General features: G+C 38.5%; 1 protein-coding gene across 7 annotated transcripts in view; it reads right to left on the bottom strand.

Annotated features, from left to right (window-relative positions):
• Nucleotides 1–566: 566 nt before the first annotated feature.
• The window catches only part of MSANTD2 (Myb/SANT DNA binding domain containing 2), a 28,663-nt gene continuing 10,849 nt past the window's right edge, over nt 567–18,380 (bottom strand). The window contains exons 1-5 of one of the 7 annotated variants that reach the window (XM_019941714.3): nt 14,348–15,716; nt 10,355–10,444; nt 6,354–6,453; nt 4,695–4,755; nt 567–2,096 (exon numbers count right to left, since the gene is read on the bottom strand). In XM_019941714.3, the coding sequence (XP_019797273.1) occupies nt 1,244–2,096; nt 4,695–4,755; nt 6,354–6,429 (990 nt within the window). In that variant the 5' untranslated portion in view covers nt 6,430–6,453; nt 10,355–10,444; nt 14,348–15,716 and the 3' untranslated portion in view covers nt 567–1,243. Of the gene's footprint in view, nt 2,097–4,694; nt 4,756–6,353; nt 6,610–10,354; nt 10,445–14,347; nt 15,922–18,380 lie in introns of those variants that run through there. The other 6 variants (XM_019941712.3, XM_019941713.3, XR_012333280.1 and 3 more) reach the window with 6 other exon arrangements.

The following is an 18,380-nucleotide window of genomic DNA, read 5'->3' as shown; positions in this document are numbered from 1 at the left end:
CAAGTCCCTGTCATGAGACCAAAGTGACCCTTGACTACTCCACTAGTAAGGTAGTTCTTAGCCAAGAGTACTAACCTCCAACTGGAGTGCTAGTTGACCCACAGAAATCACTGAAAGATCTAAATGTGATAGTTACCCTCCTAATGGACTGATACCTTACAGTTTCCTATCCTATGGATCACTTAAAATTTTTGTTTGGATGTTTCTATTAGATCTTCCCTCCTTTTTTACAGGAAGCATGATGACATCAATTCTCCACCTGTGCTCCTGAGCGAGCTGCCCCTGATTACTGATTGTAAAGATGAGGAATGAGAGTCTCTTACAAATTCATGTACGTAGGGCCGAAAGGAATATCCTTTTGTAGCTTTTTAAAAAGTAGCACAAAATGAAATGTCCAATGACCTTTGTTACTCTGACAAGAGATAATGACATTGGTCAGTGGGGTACAGAGAGTGAAAGGAAGTGAAGCTGCCCTACTCTGTTGTGTTCATCCCTAGCAGTAAAGTCAGAGCACAGTCCCACTGCCAGTGCGACCACACTCTGCTACAAAAAGCTCCACTAGTACGCCAAGAGGCCAGGAATTACTTTAATGATTTTTTTTAAAAAAGTTTAAATGGCAGCACAACCATAAAGTTGGTACATCACAGAAACAAAGGTCTTTGCAGGCAACACTGATTGGGAATAGCAAAACACTTGATTGGTGAAAAAAATGAAACTCTAAATTATATACAATAGTAGCTAAGGGTAATATTGAAAAACAGTCTTAGTTACTGTGACTCAAGATTTAACTTGCCATTATCTATTGCTTATTTATTCAAGGTTGTAAATAATACTTATATAGAGACATAGAGATGTGTAAAAATGAAACATCGTGAAAAAAATACAATTTTTCAATTTCATATGAAACTCAAAGTATAAGTTTTGTCCAATATGGAATGTACCTACATTTGTTTACATCAGGGCTCTAAAATCCATTTAAAAATTGATTTTTGTTTTTAAAAAAGAAACAACTGACCCACCATGCAAGTCCGCTGTATAGCTTGCTGGCTCAAAATGAGCATTTTCAGGTGAGGTCTGTTTTTTCTGCCCAAAGTCTACTATGATTTCTTAGTTGTACTGGCCCGATCGTGGAAAGAGTTTCCATGAAGTCTGATGGCAGCATCCGGATGAGGGACAGTCTGGGTAACAGGATGTGAGTAGAGAAGAGAGAGGTAAGAGCCCAAATCCTTATGAAGGATGACATTCAGTTGTTAAATTTTAAGGGGTAGCCAATGGCTTTTTCCAGGCACTCAACTAAAGAGCCAGCGGAAAGAAAATCCCTCTCTACTTCTACAAATTTGATATAGATGGATTTGGGGGAAACGCCAGGATCCACAATACAGTTCTGAGACAAGAACCCATTAATACCGACCCAATCTTTGCTGAAGGTTTTGGTATTTGCTTGGAAATGTAAAAATAAGCATTGCTGCAGAGTCCTGACCTCAGCGATCCCGAGGTAGCAATAGATAATTCGGGTAGGTTCTATTTCCACCTGTAGTGAGGCTTGTGCTGAAAGGGTTTCCAAGTCAACCCGGCCCTCCTTTCCTGGGTCCAGGGAATGTCGCTCCATATGGGGTGAGGGGGGCCTCTCAATACACTCTTCGTAGCCAATGGCATAAAGGCCTGGGCTTTTGGGAATGCCTCCCGGCAATAAATACTGAACAACGTTCCCACCGGTTGGTTTGGAGTGGGCAATGGGTATCCAGTCAACTTCCATGTGCAGCTCCAGGCACCGCGCTTCACTAATAGTGATCTCCAAAAACTTGTAGTAAACGTTTTTCCAGTTCATTTTCTGCACTCGGGTCATGATGATCCGTCCCTCAGGCTTCTCAGAATTGAAGTACTCCCGGAGTCGCTTGCCAAGGGGCACCTGGGAGCTGATCTCAGCATAATGGTAACGGATATCCTCTTTCCAACGGGTGTTATAACCAATTCCAAAAATGGCCAGTTTATTAGAGAGATGAAGCCTTGAAAAGTCTGTCCAGCTCTGAAACAGTTCCCATTTCAACTGTACTGATTCCAAAATCTGTATGATATTCTGCATGATGTCTCTTTTCCTGGAAAGAGAAATGAAAGTCAGATTCTTCAGGTGTCTAGATGAGCACTGTCCAGTAGAAGTTTCTGCAATGGTGGAAATGTCCTGTGTCTGTGCTGTCCAATATGTTAGCCATTGCACTTAAGATGTGGCTAGTGTGAGTGAGGTATTAAGTTTTTAATTAATTTTAAATTACATTTAAATAGCCATAGGTGACTAGTGGCTACCATATTGGACTGTGCAAGTCTAGATAATCATAGTATTAAAATCTGAGACATGCTCACCCTTAGGAAGTTCCTAGGAACTAGTGAAAAACTGCTTTCCATTACTTCTAAAGTCTGGCTGTATTCCACTTAGTAACTACTGATACATAAGACCCTAGGATTTCAGAAACCAAGGATCATGTACTTTTTAAAGTGGCTAGTATAGTGCATATGATGACCTTCAGACCTAACTACCAAAAGCAGGTGAAGGATGCTGTATTCAGAAAAGTAACCAGTAGGTATCACTTAAAAGAATGAACACATTAATTTCTAACTTGGAAATTCTGAAAGTTCAATAAGTTTGGCCCATACATGCTGGCCATAGGAAAAGATACAACTGATTATGACTATTGATCTGATACAAAAACATGAAAAAAGGACATTTTCTTTTATTTGTCTGAAATACATTACTATTCTCAAATTTAAAAGAACTGTCAGTTTAGCACAGAATTAAGATCTGAGAATTCAGATGAAAAAGTTCCATTATTAAGCTTCAGTTTTAAGAGAAAAAAAATTCCAGATAATGAATTGAGATTTTTCTAAAATATATTTTATAAAGGGAAGCAAAAGTATAGAAATTATTTCAATTTTGATTTGGACAGTTAACAGAAGAAGACAAAGTACAGGGAAATTCTTGTTTCACGTGCTGCTTAATTCATGTAATTCCAACGGATACTTCATGATGATTTGTACATTTATATGAGGATATTTCTCAGGTAGGGTACAACTTTGATGTTGGAAGACTGAGGTTTGTTAAGTATCAACTTAGCAACAAACAATTACACTCGACATCAATCACAGGTTTAAGCTACAAAAATACGCAACTACCACACTCACATACAATCAAACACAGGCAAGAAAAGAGGGTGTAATGGTGGTTTGCTAACAGCTTCTTGGAAGGCGACAGATCCTGGAAACTTTATTCTTAAATGCTCATACCTTCTGGAAGAGCTTTTGGAACAAACTGGGGAACCTTCCACATAGTCATTCTCTCTTACTTTCCTTGATTTTCTTTTCAAGATGGCAAAGAGCTAATGTTTTGTTATCAGTTGCTTCTTGAACCAAAGACCGCCCTGGACTTATCCTCCACACTTTAGTTTGTCTTGAAAGCTACTCAAGTATCTAAGTGGCCATCAGGATGAAATCACTGCATTTCTGGAGATTGCTTCTCTTCTCAGAGTACACAAAGGCACTCGATCACTTTTCTAATATTTAGATTGTGGTGCTTGTGAGGCTAAGACATAGGACCATGTTTCTGCATGGGTCAATGCTTTAAAGAAAAATTATCTTTCATAGCTACCATTCTTCCTGTCCTCTTTTAAAATATTTCACTGATCTCAAGGAGGACTCGGCTCAGGAGGTGGGATGGACAGCAGAGCTTTTTGTCTGTTTTGCTCACTGCTGTACTCCTATGCCTGACATACAGTAGGTGTTTGATAAATAAGTGGTGACTCTTCTTCGTGGGTGAAGGATGGTGTATCTGACTACAGGCTATATCAGCTAGTTCAGGCTAATCCCACCTAAACCCAGAGTGAAAAGATCCCGTGCCCAAATGAAGTTATTTTATTCAGCACTGTCATAGCCCTAAATCATCAATAAGGAACAGTTCTGAGGAAACTGTTGCATTGGGAAATGAATTGCCTCTTAGAACCCTCTCACCCTGTGAGCTGAAACCTGGAGTAGAGGAGCCACACAGGACATTTCTGCAGAGCCTGTCAGTTTCCTGCCCCACTGATCTGATCTCAGCCTGAAGCTCCCTGGGCTCAAGCCTCAGATGAGCTATTCACAGCTATGGAGCACAATGAGAACTACATCCAGTTATTGAAACAGTTCCTGAGAACTGTCTGTTGTATTTCTGAAGTTCCAACCGTGGGAAAAGTTCAGGGGGTCTGAGACTGGTGACACCAATTCTGTGAAGCTTGAGTTCATCCCTAGTTACGTCAATTGGGCCTCCCCTGTAGTTCCTAAGCACTTGCTTTTTGAGTCCCAAAATGGAATATTATAAGGAGTTTAAGTGTCCCTCTGGCCCTCCTATCACTTCACTTAACCCCAGACAAACTCGGGGCCCTGTGACTTATCTCTGTATCACATTTAAACATCCAAATACCACATGCACACACAGGAAAATACCATAAACACGCTTATTTTCATATATTTATTTCTTCTTGTTGTATACAACATTCTCAACATTTTGGATTAACCACTGGAAAACTTAGGCTAAAAAGATGAGGAAGAACAACTAGACATGCTCTCTCAGTGGCATGGCTGTAACTCTCATAGCATGCTTCATTACAGCAAGACTTTTGTCATTAAACTTAGGTAAATACACTTTGTAGAAAGGTGGAACATCTACTTACTGTGCTTCTTCAGAAGACTCTTGTTTTATTTTTAATGTTCTCTTTGTGACAGGTATTTCATCTGAAAAACAGAGGTTTTGAAAAAAGTTATATTTTCCTAAGTGGTGGCATACATTTATGTAGCTGAGCAGCTATATGTCTACTGTTTGTTCCATGCTTTCCAATGCGAGAACTTAATTCTAGTGTCAAACACTGTCCAATGCCAGATTTATAAATATAACTCTTACATAATGAGATGCATACATTTATATGCAAGATCAGAAACCAGCTCTACAAGTATAAAATTCTTCAAGGTCACCCGTGGATTTCTAGCTAGGAGCTTAAAGCTTAATTTCATGGCAAACATGATTTTTAAAGGAACGAGAATGAAAATAATTCTGTTCTATTTAGACTTTCTATGTAGGTTTTAGAGAGCAATTATTCCCCTAATATCAGGATCAATATATACTATGCATGTCATTTTTTTCCCCAAAGGTTTAGGTGACTTAACTCTCTCCAGCAAAACCAGAGTTAGAGGATGCCAAAGTAATTTAGATCTTAGTACCGTTTTGAAATTAAGAGGTAGTGATCACTTAGCATCTGCCCTTCTTATTCTTCTAGTCATCAATTCTCTCTCTTACATTGTGTTAGTCTTACAGTTTTATAACCTCTTCGCTCCCTCTCTCTTCTGATATTTGAGAGATTCCTTTAGATACAGCATTCACAAGAAATATTAACATTTAATCCTTTTTCTTTCGAATTAGGCATTTCTCTGTCATCAGGAGTTCTGTAACATAGTGCCCACTGGCTTTTGTCTTAAGCTAGGGAGGCACATTTATAGTACCAACTCTACTTATCCTTCCTTGGGGGCTACCTGAGTTTCACTGGAGAGCGAGAACATTTACTTATAAGTAAGCACTCATTACACAACTTGCTATGAATGTACAAAGGTTGCAGCAGAAACTTGATTAGTACTTGCAAATTATGAAAACTAAAATTGGAGCATTTGCGGAAAAGAAAAAAGAAAAACAACTACATATACCCTCTTAATTAGTCCACACAAGTTTAGATTTGATGGCCAGGAGTTTTGTTTTCCATTTTTAATGTGAAGACTGGGAATAAATCATTCCAGCTACTGTTGGGATGGGATCCTTTACAGAGTTTGAAGGAGTATGATCCCTGATAATGTTCAAATATCAGCTCCTTTCAAACCAAGGCTTCCCTTCATTGATTGTTCAGACTGAAGCCTGGAAAGGGACCTTTTGCAAATCACAGTCAGGAAAAATAAAAGTATTGGGGATAAAGGAAGGAAAAGACAGTTATATCTATACCAGTCGAGCCAAGAGTCAACACTCTTAGCAGTCATCTTAGAACTAAGAGGTGCAGGATATTTTTAATTGCATAGCCTGTCACTGAGCTTCCTTGTGCAGCTCAGAATTAGGAATTCTTCTGTCTTTAGGAATTTTGTGGAACCCAAGTCACTAAACTCTAGGCTGGTAGTTTAAGGATGCCCAAATTGCCCCAAATAGACTGGCTATATGCGTTGTGCTGTCAGTGGGAATGGTATAAGAAGATATTACAGACATGAAGTACCTGTGCACATATAAAGATATGCATATGCACGTGCACGCGCGTGCGCGTGCACACACACAGAAGTAACATAGATACTGGCTCTCTTACCCAATTCCTGATCTGTTGGATAGCCGTGGAGATCCTGACTGTGGTTTCCCCAGTCCTCCTGTGAATACTCCTCCATAGTGCTGCCATCTGACTCCAGCTCCTGGTACAAGCCACTACTGTTAATAAGTACAGGCTGGCAGGGCTGAGCATCCCATCCTCCCTGACCAAACACCTGTTCCAACTGTTCAAATGTGTAACTGCTCTTTCTTTTCCCAACACCATGTTCTTTCACCCGACTGTAACACCTGCGAAGGGTCTAAGACACAAAGTCTTTTGTTATTCCTTTAAAGCTGTACTTCCTCTTCCAGGTACGGACCACAGATATTAATTACTATTAGACAGACACAGACAGACAAACACAGACACATTGTTACAGGAATGCTAGATTTTAAATTCATGATTATATTAGAAAAAAATACTAATTTAGCATTTACTCAAACATGTTATAATTCAAACAATTACTTTGCAATTAATTATCCATTAAACAACAAGAAACATTACAACATTATTGCATGTGTCCCATACACGTATTTGTACACCCCCACCCCCATTTTAAAAGAGTAAGAAAAAAAAAAAAAGGAAAACAAGAAATACCAGCCAGCCAATAGGATGCACACCTGCCACAGAAAAGAAAGAGCTGCTATTTGTGCCCAGAATTTGGAAAAAGTGAGGGGAGGGAGGACAGAAAGAAGAATTTCCCAAAGCAAAGAATATAACCTTCCTTACCCTTGATAAGAAGGAACACAGGGCAAAAACAATTGCCTAAACAAATCAGCTGGTAAAACTTGTTACTTACATAGTCCATAATCTTTACTAACTCACTCTGTCTTTGGGGAAGTTGCTAAAATTTAAAAGAGATCAAATCAATAATGCTACAGATTCCCAGTCTCAGACATCAATTATCAAGATACACTAATACCTACATCTAAAAATTAGCCAGTGACAACACTAGTCTATTCTACCAACTCAAGCCGCCAGCCAAACACACCAACAAACGAAGCCCATGATTTCCTTTTGCGGGGGAAGTGAGGTGGAAGGGTGTGATTTCACTTCTTTTTTGTGGCACACAGCAAATATCATTATGCAAATCCACAGATGAAACCTGGATAGTTTTATTATCTTGCACAACACTTCAACTTGCTTCGTGGTCTTCTAACGCATATTTCTGAGGATTTCCTTCGTTTCATGGTACATCTTATGCTATCTTACACGACATTTCAAAAGATAAATCAAGGACTTAGTCCCAGTCCTTGTGCCTTAGTTCCAAATTTAGTTTAGTTACATTCGTCCTCTGTCCCATCGCTGTCTCCTTTTGTTCCTTCTACTCTCCTCTCCACTCTACTAGGTTTTACTCTGAGGATTTTCGTGACAGACAAGACCCTTTTTCTCTGGTGGCTCCAAATACTTTCTAACTCAGCTGTGACAAACAAGTTCACCTCAGGCTTACTTTACACACATGAGCCGGACCATAAACTTCTCCTGAATGTGAGATGACTCTCCATAAGCCAATACGTCCTCTATTCTCGCCAAACAAAAACAACTCTGAATAATCTGTATCGGGCCTCCTCGGAAGTTCAGTACCTTTAAATCGCAGTTGATAAGCTACAGGAAGACACTCTGTCAAATACTTTGCAGATCTGTCCCTCGAGGCCAGAAATCCAGACAGGCAAAAGGAATAATAAACCTAAGACACGGATGATGATCTCCCTCTGACAAAAGCAGAGGAGTGACTAGAGTCACCCCCTCCTAAAACCAGCCAGCCTATCCCCTGCCTCATTCTCCCTTTCTGGAGATTTCTTCTGGTGCCTCAAATGATGCCTTAAAGAAGTTAGGTTTCTGCCACACTTTAATTAGTGTTCCTCCTCTCTCTTTGTAAAGGAGAGTCACAAGTACCTAACACACAACTTTCTGGAACAAATCAGAAATGAACCTGGGAAACGTGTGATGAGCAACCCTTCCAATGGAAGGAGACAAATGCCTGCAGCAGATCTCATCTGACTTCCTACACACTCCCCTTCCCGGTGCCCTCTGCCCTCCCCCCAGGGACTGGAATTTGAATTGCAAACATCTCCTATTTATTTTTATCTCACAATGTCTACTTTCTGCCCTCCAAGAACACCCCAGCCACTCTTCTCAGCTCCTGCAAGGACCGTAAATGGAGAGTCCCAGCCATGTCCCTGTCACCCTTCCAAGGCCATAAATGGAGATGGAAACCATGCCACTGCTCACTACTTACTGGCCGCCTAGAGAAAGGCATTCAGCACACAAAAGAGCCCAGCTGGATCTGTCATGGAGGGTTATTTCAGAAGTCAGGGAATAAAACTAACATTCCTTTGAAGGAAGGGGCCACACTTAGGACGTGACCTAGGCGTAAGCAAAGCCACCAATCTTTGACACTATATATGGTGGGAAACCACAGAAAAGATTTACTTTCTCTGAAACCACCGAATCGAGCTTAAAATTTCACTTGGCTTGTGTAATTATGAATAAGGAAACTAGAAATATCTAAGCATTCTAGATATGGAAGAATAGTCAGATGATATATTTTATATTTCATCAAAAAAGCCTAACAGATCTTGCCCCCTCTTACTTTGTAGTGTACTTTTGAAATACACTTTAATAGTGCAATATGCTGATATGTAAAATATCTATTAGGGGTCTGAATGCAAAATGTTTGGTAACTCCTAAATCCATATGATAGGCATCTGATGTGTTGAAAGATTTCCAAATTGACTTTAACTCTCTCAAGACGTAAATATGCAAAAGACGTATCTTCTGGATTCAGTAAAGACCACAGATCCAAGGAGAGGCTGTTTAAATAGCACATATCAACTAAGAAAAAAAAGCAGGAACTTAAACATCAGCTTGACTGCTACTATAAGAAACACTGGTATTTAGATAAACGAGAGGGACTTTGGAAATGGATAAAAAGGACATATGGAGACCTTCCAATCCTTATCATCCATAATAAATCAGAAAAGGTTACACTTTCCACACTCTACATGATTAACCAAAGCATATAACTAAGTGATTGTGTGTCTCTGTCAACAGTCCTAAATAAACCAACTTAACACCTACTGTAAATCTTAGATTAAGATAATGCTCTGGAATCTAGGAAAAACGGAGTCTTGCCTCCCATTTTGGACAGCTGTACCAAACCCAACAAGAACCTCAATTCAGCTTCCTTGGAGAACCATTTCCTGTTCAACACAAAAACCTTGTTTCTCTTCCTTCTTCCTTTACCTCACTCATCTTAGAAATTTATAGTCACTTAGCTCTAGCATTTTTTTAAAAATTAAGATCTCAGAAGGGAAAGAATTTGCTTGAAATTATTAAAGACTATTCTAGTCACAGTGAAGAAGAACACTTTCCTTATTGTTAGGAATGTCCATGGTAAATCAGTGTTACTGTCTCCTCCCTGGGACAAGAGCTATGAGATAATACTATATCCTGAGTGAAGTTATAAGGATAGAGGGCAGGAGAAGTCAAAAAAATCTGAACAGAAGAACTGAAGTATAGGAAACAACCTGACCACGTGGTCAGATCAGAGAAGTCCAAAGGTATTTGATGTAGAAGAAATGCCAAGTGAATGCCTGGTAAATCCACCGTGCCAAGTGTTCAATGACTAGGAAAGGAAAAGTACCACAGGAAAGACGTGAAGGACGTCCCATTACCAAAGCAGGGAGAAAAATCAGATGGCTGACAACTGACAATTTATAGACAGAGGGAAAGTTTTGCCAAAGTTTAAGATTACAGTGAAAGAAAATGAGAGAATAAAGATGACATTCATTGTGGATGAACGTAAGGGGAGTCTGGAGGTAGGGGATGGGGCAGGGAAACAAAGGCAGGAGTTTTAGATTGGCAGGATTGGGGGTTTAACGGCAGCAATGCAGAGAAAGACCCAGGGTTACAGTACACGTAACATTAAATACAGTGCACAATGCAACTATCTTGCCAAAGTAAGTAAATCCAGTATTGGGTTGTATAAGCAGAGGAATCACATGTAAGCTATGAAGGTGGCTCTTCCTCTCTATTCAGCACCGGTGAGGCCACAGCTGGAGCACAGCATTCAGTTCTGGGCATCGAACCAGCTACAAGAGAGGGAAATTGTAGAGTTCAGAAAAGGGCAAATAAAATAATGAAAGGCTTGGAAAATAAGATCTTTAAGTAGGGCCAGTGGTTTCATCAAAGCCCTTCCTGATATTATATAAGCTACTTTGGGGATACAAATAAGGTTTCTTTTGTTTCAGTGTCCTCCAATCCCTCCTTTGACTTTCAAGAAGTGGGGAGAATAGAATTCCTCCCTGGTATGGCAAAGTAGGAAGCAAGCTAAATAAATCATATGAGCACAGGCCAACCAATTCTGCTACTGGCTCAATCATTTTCTCAAAATGTGCCCCATTTCATACAATCATAAAATCATCACCATGACAAAACCACTGTTCTAACAGACCTGTCTATCGATGGAACAGGGTATGTAACAGGGACGAACAGAAATAAGGCATAACTGCCATATAAACGTGTTGTTTAGAAAACACCGGCATGATCAGTCTAAGATGTCAGATGAAAACAGTCATACTGCAGGGAGGACAGCTTAGTTATAACAGCAGGAAACAGTGTTATAAGAAAAAACAAGCAGTGAAACAGATTTTCAAATGTCGTTGTCAAACTGGCCATACGAGAAATGACTTACATATTATAGTTTATCTTAACCCTCTGCCAACTAAATGTGATTAAATTTAAAATTCTTTAACCCAAATGACTAAATAAAGAATATACTTATTTGCAAACAAAATCTTAAAAATCACATAGTATATTCCACAAGAGATAGGGGCAATTACACTGGGAGCAAATCTCCAGTGACTGTTTCTAAGTGTTAAGAACAGTACCTCAGCCTAAGCAGATGTGTACTGCAAAGCAAAAGAAGCCTTTGTGAAATAGATCTATCCTCTTCCTTTAAACTAAAGCTCCTGCTTTACTGTGTTGCAATTAGTTGCTCTTAGTTAACTGAGGCAACAGAACAATACTGAGTTTATTTCAATATCTGTAAGAAAGACTCAAGATTTCTTAAGTTTTATTTTCTGTGAGCTCAAATGCAGGGGGAAAAAAACCCCTGAAATGGCAGACAACTGTAAAAACATTTCTGCACAGTAAGAGGGATATTAAGGACATAGTATAAATTGCTATATATATTTTTGACACAGAGCTGTAACTAATGATGAGGAAGTCACTTAAGGTAAAATCCATCTGGGGCCAGTAGCAGCTTTACTACCTGCTTTCTTAGGTTTTCTGTACATTAAAATTTGGCAAACTGACTTGCCAATCACCTAATTCTTTAAAACCAACCAACCAAAAACCCCAAGAGGAAAACCAAACCCAAAAACACAGCACTTGTTTCACACTCCCCGGTTCTTAGTGCTACAGAAGTTTTGGCAAGTGAGAAACCTTTTTATTCTTAAGATTTCCTTTTCCTTTTCCACTCCAGAGCAGAGGTTCTTAACTTTTTTGAGTCCTGGATTCCCTCCCCAGAAGAACACACATACAAAACTGTTCCACACAATGTCATGGGGAACATGGACTCTCTGAAGAGCTCATACAAGAACCTTCGGTTAAGAAACTCAGCTCTACGCCATGTGGTTGTTTCTTCCGTAAAAAAATATAATAGGTATTAGTCAGAAACCCTAAAATGAGGTAGACTTAGTGTGTGTCATAGGTTTTACAAGAGAGTCTGGAGACTGGGGCCAGTTCAAGAATAACTTCTCCAGTTTCCTCAGTATCCTGCTCATTTAGATAAAGCAGCATTAATATTTCCTTTAAGAGGTAAATTAGCAAAATTGCCATTTCTTGAAAGAAACAATTTCTATCAGTAAAAGCATACAAGGATATCAACTTACTCTTCACAAAAATATAGCGCTTTTTTTCTACCTGCTGGGGAAGAAATGTTTTTTCTGAAGTGGCAATTAAACAATAATAAATGATTCATAACATGCTGATCATCTGTTCCAGTTGTAGCACATAGTACTTGATCATTCACTATCTGATTAACTTATCAATAGAGATGCTAGATAAATTACCTAAGGTAACAACTTAGGGAAATGCACACAACTAGAAACAAGTATAGGAAAGTAAGTCTTGACTACCTTCCTTAGTGGATAATGGCTAAGCCTTAATATTTCCCTATTTTAACACTGCCTGAAGACTAAAGGGACTCAAAGGAATAGGCAATGTCTACACTAATTCAATCCTTAACTCAATGGGATCAAAATCTGATCCATTATTCCACTGAAACTGTCATGGTCAGCAATGCCTTCTTAATTACTAAGAACAACGGTCCTCAAACTTTGTCCTTAACTCATCTGACTTTCCTGCAGCACTTAATACTATTAATTACCTATCTGTGTCACCATCCTTGCCAAGTGCCTCTTTTCTAAAACTTTCTGTAATACACTGATTGACAGAGAGCGGGTGGAGCTGCCCAACGCTCTGATAGCAAACCAGGTTCCAACCTCCAAAACATTAGAGAAGTTTTGAATGGAAAAGAACTTTAGAGATCATCTAGGTCTAATGAACAAATGCGGAGTGGAGGCCCCAAGACAAGTGAGTATTCCTTCAAAAGGGATTTGCATAGAAAAATTACCAAATGCCACTCACAAAATGTTACTGTATCCTAAGAAAGCTATTCCACTAGATTGTAAATTCCATGAGGTAGGGGTTATGTCTACCTAGTTCGCTGTTTCCCGGAGCCCAGAATAGTGCCTATCACATAAGGATTGTTCAATATATATTTATTAAATGAATTGAGGTAATTTTAAAGTAGTAAATCACTACCAAGAAGATCAAACATTTCTTAGCAAAGAAAATCAGGAAACTCATTGGTTAACCACAACGATGGATTATATTTATAAAAATCAATAAACCCACGGTAGGTAGGACTCCTAAAACCTTTTGAAAAAAGTAGGAGCCCTAAAGGGTATAAAACAGTTACAGTTATAATTAGCAAAGCAAATTAATTTCTTTGTAACAAAGGAGGACTAACAACAGAGGGCAAGGCTATTTTTAAATATCTACCATGTTACACTTTCTTTGGGGGGGCGGGCGGGATTACCTGCCAAATGGAGCTCTGTAACCCTGTCCAAATTTTATTATTTCTTATGCCTTACAAATTAAATAAAATATTCAAGAATATAATATTCTTTGACAGTAGTTCTGTCAAAGACAGAAAAGGAAAAAGGATTCAATTGCTTCCTGGATTTTAACAGGGTCAGACAGAAGAATGACCACCAGAAACCAAGAGCTCCTGCCTCTCTGGAGCCTTAGTCTTTGTGGGGAACTGTCCAGGATTGAATTCTATCAGCTGCATTTCATCCCGAATCTGCCTATCAACGACTCACTTTTGTGTCTATAACTGGTCAGTATGTCTTCATGAGGAAGAAATACTTGCATAGAACAAATCATTCAGGAAGTTTTGTTCTCACTGAGTATCAACTCCTAAGCTTTCTAGCTTCCTCCATGCTAGGAGCTGAGGGTCGTAATCCATTCAGATTATGAAGAAAAAAGCCCTCAAGGAGGACAATACTAATTGTCAGAACCAAATACCTTTCGTTGCTCAAGGAACTATACTCATATGGCCATAGAGCTTTTAACTCTACTCTGTATGTAAATCATACAGATACTCATACAAAATCTCATATTGGCAGCAATACTAGATAATCTATACCTAGTATGTATGGTCATGTTTAAGGGCTTCTTTGGGATACGAGACCCCTTCTAGACATCTTCAAGGGCTTCTCCATTTAGAACAAGACAGGTAAAAATATTACGGTTTACTGAACTACTTAACTATTTCAGACAAAAGCAGCAGGTAGTTAGTCATCAAACATAGTCAGATAACACTATGTATCTAGAACTTCCCACCTAAAAGGGAAAAGAAATCAGTTGTTTGGTAAAGCACTGACTTGAATTAGAGGTTATTTTCATCTGACCTCCTATATTACCTCTGACGTTGCTACATTAGCATCTCTGTTGAATCTTTTCTCAGTACTTCCCATCCCACGGCACCACCTAGAAGTAGTATTTGGATGATATTAAAATGGTAACTTTTATTAGTATGTGAGAACTAGAAAACACACTCAAGAGAATTACCTAAAATATATCTAGGATAGCAGTGACAGCCATTCATCTTTAAAGTCCTGCCATACAAACGCCGTGCATCACGCAATGACTGTTCTGTAATCAGCCGTGTCTAAAGGTTAGGCATTACACGTGCACACATACACACACATTCCAAAAATCCTCACGGACCTTTATCATTACAATATTGTATGGCTTCCCAAACACAAAGGTACTTTCTTATACTCATGAGACCAATGTTTATGCAGAGCAGGCTCACCCCTGAAACAGGTCACTTGATTCCTTTCGTATGGTGACCATGTGATTCTCTGTTTTGTAGTTATTTTGTTACTAAAAACTACCATCTATGATGCAAAGATAACTTACAATACAGATTTTTTCCCATTAGTAAGTTTTATGTATTTGGTTGTAAAAAAAAGTTAATTTGGACATCTAAGATAAAATCATCTAAAAAGTAAGGTTATTAGAAATCCTCCATCAAGATATCTGGGTACAAGCATTAAGTCAAGATTCAGTCGACTGTTAAAACCTGGTAAATATTAACTTACTTTAAAAGGGTTTAAAAAAATTTTTTTTTGCATTTACATGGTATAAACTATAGGTCATAAATGCATGAAAAGAATACATCTTCACATCCTGACATATAAACTTTCTATGAAAAATCTGAAAATAAGCCTGTTTTAAGTTTAGGCGCCTGTCCTTGGGCAACCTGAACTTATTTAGGAAGTTGTCAGAAAGAAATTCAGGTAATCATAACACTTTTTATAGCTCATTTGGTAGCATTTTTATATTTTACTCTTACCTTTATGAGGACTGCTAAAAGCAATCACCGTATGAAAAAATGTCTGTACCTTCTACAAAAATCAAAACATTTCCACAGGTGGCTCAATGTCCCATGCAATGAAAGTAAACCATAACCACCATTTTCTCAGTGCCTACCATGTGCTGAGATTTGGGGTAAGCAGTTTACACTTATTATTTCTAAGTTTTACAATAAGGCTAAAAGAGAGGGTCCCAGGAAACAGACACTGAGGAGACCGTGCAGGAGGCTTAGAGCGGAGGGCTCTTCAGAACAGCACTTGTGAGCAAACGAGGAGCAGGATGGGGTAGAGAGACGAGTTGAAGTAACTCACGGTTGCAGCAGAGGCCTCGGTTAATCCTAAAGTGAAGTATGGAACCTGGATGACCCTTCAGAGTTGCCCTGGATTGAGGCAAGGAGGCTGTACCTTTGTATTTCAGCACTGACCAATCACTGGGTCCTGGATGCCACTGGAGAGGGAGCCTAACCTTGGGCAACGGGAAAGTCCTGGGAGAAATCCAACCAGAAGCCATCACCAATCAGTGCTCCAGGCAGCTGGTGGAGATGCACCAGTGTCTCATTCCTGGAGGAGGGGTCCGGGCAGTATATTACATATCACAGAAGATATGTGATGCATCGCTATGTAAAAGAAAAGAGAACTAAGAGAAAGGTAAGAGCTTATCCAAGGTCACTATCACAGTGTCCTTAATGCAAATTCATCTTAGCTTTCAAAACTAGGACCTGGTATGCTTCTCTCCTGCAGACATTGAAAAGTACAGAAAGTCACTGTATTTACCTTTTTGCCATGGTTGCCGGGAAGTTCATAGCTCGTTTTACTATTTAGCTGAAGTAACCATATTTACCTGCTATACTCCCTGTACTCTGATTTCTCATTTTCTGATTCTGTTTTTAGCTTTCTTCATATGCATATTCCCTTCTTTGTATATCTATATTATACAAGACAGTGTCTCATCCTCATCATCTCTAAGAAGAGTATCCAAATCATTTACACATCAGGTGAACAATGGCAGGCATAAAATAATGGACACTCCGTGGCCTCCTTTGGTAAGCCACATCCTTACCCACTTTTACTGTCAAAAAGTAATTCTACTTTGTAAATGTTTCTCCTTCTATAATGTCAAACTTCCTTCCTTTAAGAGCAGTTGGTAGTCCAATAAATACCATCACGTACATAAAGGCTTGAATGCATGACTGAATGAGACTTCTACAATAAAAGTCTTATGTTTCAACATTTGTTTTAAATTCTTCCTTGGGACTTCCAAATCAATGTTTCTCACTGTGTTTACAAACTTAGGACACCATGAATTATCTGCAAGAATTTTTTAAATCTGTGTTTTCATTTCTATGACAAGAAGCATGTATGAGCACAATGATGTCCATCTGGGTGTTGCTATGTGATTTTGGTATTTTTGGCATTTATGACTTTATGATTTCATTGTTGCCAAAATATTAGTTCAACTGTCAAATTTTAATAAAGGTGGGCTGATAATTCACAAGGTGACAGTATAATCAAGTGGTTAAGAGCATGGAGTCACACTCCTTAGTCTGGCTTCACCATCTGCTAGCTTTGTGACATGAGACAAATTAATCTCTCTCTGCCTCAATTTCTCCATCTGTAAAGTGGAGCTAAAAACAGTACCTCCATCATAGATTTGTTGTGTTAAATGGAAAAATTCAAGCAGAGCATTTAAAACAGTGTTTGCTTAATAGCCTGTACTCAGTAAATGTTAACTATTTGTTATTATTACAAAAATGATAGTCCGACCATTTGGAGACCAAGGTGCCTTATGTAAAGGTCAGTTCAAGTAGAGAAAAAGTAGCAGCAAAGTTTTATCACTAAGCACATGGTAAGAATAACAAACTCAAAAGAACCTTACTGTAGCAGTCAGTATCAGAACCTTGTTTGGAAAAGCAAGTAAGTTTCAGCTGAACTACACCATCCAATATTAAAAGAATGCTCACTTGATTTTTCTGTTTAGTTTTATTAGTACTTAAAAAATATTGTATAAAGTTGGTTTTGTTTAATAACGTGAAATCTATAAGTAAAAGTTTAGATTTAGTTTGTTACATGTTAAGTAACATTGTTATACAAACATGTTTTTGCCACACATTAGTCAAGTTTCATAAACACCTGGCTTTGTCATCACAGCTTCAACTTCATATTTATTCATTTATAGTTAAAAGCCAATCATTTAACCATTTTCAAAGGTTTATAGTCTTAGCAAGAATATGGTGACTAACACACTGATACATAAACAAGGGAGAAAAAAGGAATCCTAACTACCCATCCAGAGTGAGGATTTGGTCTCACTCACTGGGCAACCTGTTTGCAAGAAGCAGGTGGCAGGCATGAATCAAATAAGAAGTATGAATGACCTTTATATTTTCTTGGAGTTCAATAAAACAAAAAGCATGTAGACCTCTCATTTTTGGTGCATGGAAATTTTACTGGAATTAAAATCAGATTCACCGCTTCTTAAAAAATAACACTTCACAGATACGTAGTTATGCTATAGTGGAGAGGGTAAAATTCTTCCCTTGCTTTTTTCTCTTAATTTTGTAATGTGGTTTACGTAATTTATATTAAAAATATTTTATATTGTTCTAAAATTGGCACAACTCTAATTTCTCAAGTCCAACTATTAACCATGTTTGCTAGTTTGCACAAAAGAGAAGGAACGTTACCTATTTCTGCTGAAAACTGCACCTTCAGGACCAGCACAGACGTGCTTATTATCCAATGACTGCATGAATACCAACAATATGGCACTTTGTTGCTTGGAGGGGTAAAAGTGACAACTGAACGTATCACAATAAGAAGGTGTAATATGAAATCATGTAAATCATTCTGAATAAAGCCAAGGCAAATGAATTTCTATTTCTTATGCATAATGAAAGGTAGAGAGCTCAAACTTTCTAAGGTCAATGAGGCTGATATAGAGGAATATCATATTTGAGCGGTTTTCTAATTGTGTTGTTTTGAATTAGCATATTTAAAATATACTGTTTTCTACCAGAATATAAGCTCTTTGAAGACAGGTGGGGTTTTTTTTCAGTTTTATTCATTGAAGTATTCC

This window comes from Tursiops truncatus, chromosome 8 (assembly GCF_011762595.2).
Source record: "Tursiops truncatus isolate mTurTru1 chromosome 8, mTurTru1.mat.Y, whole genome shotgun sequence".
Classification (NCBI taxonomy): Eukaryota; Metazoa; Chordata; class Mammalia; order Artiodactyla; family Delphinidae; genus Tursiops; species Tursiops truncatus.
Note: the sequence above shows the minus strand (reverse complement) of the source record. Positions and strands in the feature narration are given on the sequence as shown.